Below are 5,878 nucleotides of genomic sequence, written 5' to 3' on the forward strand. Positions count from 1 at the left end.
TTATTGGAGGAGTTCGCCGACGTGTTCCCCGAAGAGCTTCCAGGACTGCCGCCCCGCCGCGATATCGACCATGCCATCGACCTCAAGCCCGGAGCCACGCCCCCCTCCAAGGCACCCTACCGCCTGTCAACGGACGAACTGAAGGAACTACGCACCCAACTCGACGAACTCCTCGCCAAAGGCCTCATTGAGGCCAGCACAAGTCCTTACGGCGCCCCCATCCTCTTCGTCAAGAAGAAGGATGGGACCCGAAGGATGTGCATCGACTACCGGCAGCTGAATGCCCAGACAGTCAAGGACTCGTACCCTCTTCCCCTCATTGATGACATCATCGACAGCCTCTGCGACGCCCGGATCTTCTCAACTCTCGACCTGCGCTCCGGTTATCATCAGGTGCGCATTCGCGCCGGGGACGAGGACAAGACGACCTTTCGCACTCGCTACGGCACCTTCCGATTCCTTGTGCTGCCCTTTGGCTTGACCAACGCACCCCCGACCTTCCAACGCCTCGTCAACAACGTCTTCAAGCAGGAAATGGACAAGTTCATGGCACCCTACATCGACGACCTCGTCATCTACTCCAAGAATGAGAAAGACCATGAGCAGCATCTTCGTCAGGTATTGCAGAAGCTCCGCGACCATCGACTGTACTGCAAGGCGAGCAAGTGTCACCTGTTCCAGACGGAGGTGGAGTTCCTAGGCTTCATCGTGGGACAGGGCCACCTCAAGATGCACCCTGCCAAGGCGGACGCCGTCGAGAACTGGTCGACGCCGCAGAGCACGACCCAGCTGCGGTCCTTCCTAGGCCTAGCCAACTTCAACCGCCGCTTCATCGCCAACTACGCCAAGATCTGCGCCCCGCTCAACGACGCCCTCAAGAAGAACGGGTTCAAGTGGGGCCCGTCGCAGGAGGAGGCCTTCCGGGAGCTGAAGCGTCGTATGACACAAGCACCTGCACTCCGCATCCCTGACCAGCGCCAGCCATTTGAGGTGGCAACCGACGCATCAGACCGAGCGATAGGCGCCGTCCTACTCCAAGATGGGCAGCCAGTCGCGTACGAGTCCCGGAAACTCCAGGCCGCGGAGCTCAACTACCCAGTGCGGGACAAGGAGGCCCTCGCCTTGATCTACGCGCTGACCAAGTGGCGCGTGTACCTCCTCGACAAACGGACCACGATCCTCACCGACCACCGCTCACTGACGAACATCACCACCCAGAAGACATTGAACGGCAGATGGGCGCGATGGATAGAGCTCCTGAACGACTACGACCTCGACATCCGTTACATCAAGGGCAAGACCAACGTAGCTGCCGACGCCGTTAGCAGGATCCCTGACTCAGACGCACAGGAGATCACATGCGCCGCCATCTCTACCGCGACGCCGGCGGACCTGGTCAAACGCATCAGCAACGACATCGCGGAGGACGAGGAATTCGGCCCGATCTACAAGGCGCTGAAGAACCCCGACCAGACACCACCGCCTGCCGTGGCGGCGAAGCTCAGCCGTTTCGGACTCAATGACGAAGACCTGCTGATCTACCAGGAGCACCCGGAGCACCCGGAGGACATACCTCTGCGCTGGTGCATACCAGAGACGGCACGCGTGCCGCTTCTGGCTGAGTTCCACGACACTCCGACAGCGGGCCACCAAGGAATTCACCGTACCCACGAGGCGCTAGCGCGCCACTTCTACTGGCCCCGGATGCGGCAGGACGTGGAGCGCTATGTGCGGAGCTGCAAATCCTGCCAGCGCCACAAGCCGAGACAGGGCGCTGCCCCTGGTCCCCTGCAGCCCCCAACCCGTTCCCCGAAAACCCCTGGACCGATATCAGCCCTCGACCTCGTCACCCGGACTTACCCAGGAACCAGGACAGGGACAGGACCGCCCTTCGGGGGTCTTTCGTCAACGGGTTGACTAAACGGGGGCCACCTGGGGGGCGAACTAACTAGCAAGTGCACGGGCCGAGACGGGGGCCAAGGTTGTTCATTTTCCCACGGGGTTCCAACCCCCATGGACTTCCTTGCCAAAGTTTGGGCCTGATCGAGAACCCCGGTTTTCACCGGCCCCCTTCTGGAAAGGAAACCTTTCCGCTTTGCTGGGTCCCCGACTTTCATTTCTTCCACTTGGAACACCCCGAAGACCGGACGGCCAAACAAAAAGGACGAACCGGCACCATGGGAGCAAGACCCTTCCCCCACTTACGTCAACTACCGCATGGACAACTGGGACTCACTCCTCCCCGTGGTAGAGTTCGCCCTTAACAACTGGCAAGCAAGAGCGACTCCACGGGCCAGTCTCCGTTCTTCCTAGAGACGGGCCGACACCCGATTATCCCAGCTACACTCGTCACCCGCCAGGCCATACGCCGCACGGACACACCTGCAGCCGAAAAAGGACTTCGTGGTGCGCCTCAAGAGCATCATCACCGCCGCAAGAGACGCCCTCGCCCAGGCACAGGACAAGCAGAAGAGGTACGCCGACCAGCGCCGCAGCGACGACATCAAATATAGTCCCGGCGATCAGGCATGGGTCACCGCTGACCTCTTCGTCGACCAGGCCAACCAGCGACGACCCAAGGACAAGCTGAAGCCCCGCTGGCAAGGCCCCTTCACTGTCATCGACATGCCGTCGCGCACGACCGTGCGACTCCGGTTCCCCAGCCACGTGCGGGCGCACCCGGTCGTCAACGTCACCAAGACCAAGCCGTGTGTCAACAGCCCGTCAGACTTCAACACGCGCCCCAATGACGAACCACCACCCCTGCCGGACGGCGAATCGGACGAATACGAGGTGGAACGCATCCTCGACGAGCGAGTCCGACGCGGCAAGAGGCAGTACCTGATCAAGTGGGCCGGCTACGACATCAACGACAGCACTTGGATCAACGAGGACCAGCTCACACGCGACGTGCGTTCACTGATCATGGAGTGGCATCAGGCCTCGCGCAACGCATCGGCTTGAGGGCAAGCCGTCTTAGAGAGGGGGAAGGTGTAACGTCGCTCGCCTGCCTCCCCCTGCCGCTCTCTCTCTCTCTCTCTCTCTCTCTCTCTCTCTCTCTCTCTCTCTCTCTCTCTCTCTCTCTCTCTCTCTCTCTCTCTCTCGGTCTCCCCGTTCCCTGCACCTTGCCCCGCTGTGTCCCATTGTTTTCCCTTCCTTGCCCTTCGCGGCACCGTACTGCCTTGCATGTTCTTTGTTCTCCTAATGTTTGATGTCATGTTTAGCCTGATTGACGTCATGTTTAACTCGTGAGTGTCGTATAGTAGCGTTTGCCTGTGTCGTGTCACGCCGTGCCCAGTGCCTCGGAACTGCTTGCCTCTCGGCGGCGATCCCGAGCCCTTGGCACGGTACCGTCATCAACTAAGATGACGGCACGACACATGCCTGCATGCTGTGTTACGTCTGTTGCCCTTGTCTCTTGTTTTCCCCCTTGCTTAACCACAAGCACCCCTCTTGTTGCCTGCTAGCACGTGTGTGTTGCCCTGCACCCTGTTGTCGCTTATCTCACGTGATTGTCTGTGCCTTGTTCAGTTCTTTTGTTCCCTGGTTTACTTCGCATCAGTACACAGAACAAGCCACCGACACACCTCGACCACAGTCCCGTCACATGTAACGTAGCATTGAGCAACCACACAAGCTAAACACTGCACGTGCAACAGGTTGGATGGAAATCACGTGAACATTCCAGAACACAAGAGAGGTGAATGCAAAGTTGTGGTGTCGTGAAGAAGGGAGGTCAATGATATGACTCAGCAGACAGGACTTGTCTGTCAACAACTACCACTGCAAACGTCGCACTCACCTCATCGGCGTCGTCGATACCAAAGTCTTGGGGGCTTTGCATCCAAACCCTTGATCAGCTCTACGAGCCGGAGGAACATGCGTGCTCCGGCTACATGCTCGTGTGTGGGTGACAAACCAGGAAGCAGCGGGTGACAGTGACACTGTGACAAGGTGAGGGCAGGTGGTGCTGTCCTCCCTCATGAATCGGAGGACTGCAAAGAAACTGCGAACCGCAAACATTTGATTTTGTTAAAGAGTAGCACCTTGCCGTTAGAAACACTGTGAGAGCTGCTGCCAGTTGCATTAATGGGTGTGGGCGATAGCTTTTAAATCAAAACATACGAATCCGATCTGTTTGGTATTTATAGGCCAATGTCCTTTATTTAACACACACACACAAACACACACACACACACACACACACACACACACACACACACACACACACACACACACACACACACACACACACACAAACGTTGCTAAAGCATGAGCTCTTGTTCGCCATACTCATCTGGAGATGAGTCGCTGAAACGGCCTGTGTATGCGGCCGTTTGCGCATGAACTGCGTCCCGAATTGCTTCCACTTGCGCACCAGTTTCCCCAAGGCAGATGTGTGTCTGGGCTGGCCGTGTTTCGCTGGTAACAGAGCCGCCTTCCTCACTGCTGTTGCTTCGTTCGACATTCAAGCTGAACATGGTGAGCCCAAGGCGCGGCTCAACCAGCGTGGTGTGCTTCAGCGGAAGAATGGCGGCCAGCATCAACGAAGAAGTACTGCCAGTCGCGCCCTGGGCACCTTCCCCGTCGTGGGCCACAAGCACCATGCAGTTGGTCAGCAGGTGCAGTGTTGCTGGGGCCTTGACCGTTCTGCCATCCTCAGTGGCCGCTGTGGTCACAACTCTGATGGTCCATTTCATGAGGGGTGCTGCCACTCGCAGCATCTGCATGTGCGACGCCGCCGCTGCTTGGTCTCTCTGGCAGATGTCCAGCAACTGTGTGACGTGTTGCAGCTTTTGTGTCGTGACACGAAAGGTTAGATCAGCGTGTGCGGAGGTGGCAGCCTCAGTCGTCTCGCTCGTGGCACGCGCGGCCGTGTGAAAGAAATGTTGAAACGCAGCAATGGTCGAAGCCACGAAATTGCGTTGGGTGTCTGAAGTGCACTCCTCTTTGAGAGATACTAATTGAGCCATCCACTGGACAACGTGGTCTCTCGCAAAGCAGAGTGCTTCGGTGGTGGGGCATGTAGTGGCAAGGGCGGTCCTTGCGTTTTCGCCGTCATCCAAGGTGTTGGACTCGTTGTTCGCGGCGGTATTGGTGGGGCCCACCTTTGTCTGCCGTACTTGGTCGCTGAGCAGGGCAGCAAGCTCCGGTGTGTTCTGGCAGAGGGAGCCAAGGGAATCAGCCTCCGCAAACACACATGCAGCTGCGCTGTGATGCAGCAGGGTCGCAGCCACGTCCACGATTGTGGGGAGTTGGTTGTCACTGGTGACCAGACGCTCGAGGCTCTGGTGGATGGATGAGGAAGCCCGTACACAAGCGCGCATGCTGTCCATCCAAAGAGTCAGCAGGTGTGGCGAAGAGACACGGCCCTCGGCATCCACTGCGGATGAGGCGGTGTCACCAGCCGGCAGCTGGCTCAACAGCTGCCCCATCATGTCAACTGCGGCAGTTGCCCTGTGCGCCCACTGCTGTTCCTGCTGAGTCCACTTGCGCGCTGCCGTGAGGGCCGGTGTCGCCGCCTCGCTGCGATCAACCAGAGCCGCACCACCAACGTCGCCTGAAGCTGCAACGAATGGCCATGAGCCATGGGCGTGAGTGCAAGCGTTCTCGCGCAATTTCGAGATGCGCGCACACGACGCGATGCCAAACAATCAAATATGCACACGAAGCAGGGAGGGCGAACGGGACAACGACCCACCTGAGTCTGGCGAATGCGTTGGCTCTGCTCGTGTTCGAGAAGTTGACGGCTTGTCCGATGCTTTTCTGGAGCGGCGGGCGGGCTTCACGGGGGCACGTGGCTGTGTGTGTGTGTGTGTGTGTGTGTGTGTGTGTGTGTGTGTGTGTGTGTGTGTGTGTGTGTGTGTGTGTGTGTGTG

The 5,878-nt window shown here is 58.5% G+C and overlaps 3 protein-coding genes across 3 annotated transcripts in view; 1 reads left to right on the forward strand and 2 right to left on the reverse strand.

Moving 5' to 3' along the window:
- The window catches only part of PTSG_12318 (uncharacterized protein), a gene marked incomplete at both ends in the record, with an annotated part of 27,341 nt that extends 27,264 nt beyond the window's left edge, over window positions 1–77 (reverse strand). The window contains one exon of the mRNA XM_004993268.1: window positions 22–77. Within this exon, the coding sequence (XP_004993325.1) occupies window positions 22–77 (56 nt within the window). The remainder of the gene's footprint in view (window positions 1–21) is intronic.
- A 178-nt stretch (window positions 78–255) lies between these two features.
- On the forward strand, window positions 256–3,364 carry PTSG_12319 (uncharacterized protein; the record flags this gene model as incomplete). Its single annotated transcript, XM_004993269.1, has 4 exons — window positions 256–1,845; window positions 1,982–2,247; window positions 2,361–2,910; window positions 3,299–3,364. The coding sequence occupies 4 exons, from the start codon at window positions 256–258 to the stop codon at window positions 3,362–3,364; spliced, it is 2,472 nt and encodes an 823-aa protein (XP_004993326.1).
- Window positions 3,365–4,265: 901 nt separating this feature from the next.
- PTSG_12320 (uncharacterized protein) overlaps window positions 4,266–5,878 on the reverse strand; it is a gene marked incomplete at its 3' end in the record, with an annotated part of 8,882 nt that continues 7,269 nt past the window's right edge. The window contains exons 21-22 of the mRNA XM_004993270.1: window positions 5,702–5,801; window positions 4,266–5,566 (exon numbers count right to left, since the gene is read on the reverse strand). Coding sequence (XP_004993327.1) covers window positions 4,266–5,566; window positions 5,702–5,801 — 1,401 coding nt within the window. The remainder of the gene's footprint in view (window positions 5,567–5,701; window positions 5,802–5,878) is intronic.

Source organism: Salpingoeca rosetta, assembly GCF_000188695.1.
Source record: "Salpingoeca rosetta unplaced genomic scaffold supercont1.13, whole genome shotgun sequence".
NCBI lineage: Eukaryota > Choanoflagellata > Craspedida > Salpingoecidae > Salpingoeca > Salpingoeca rosetta.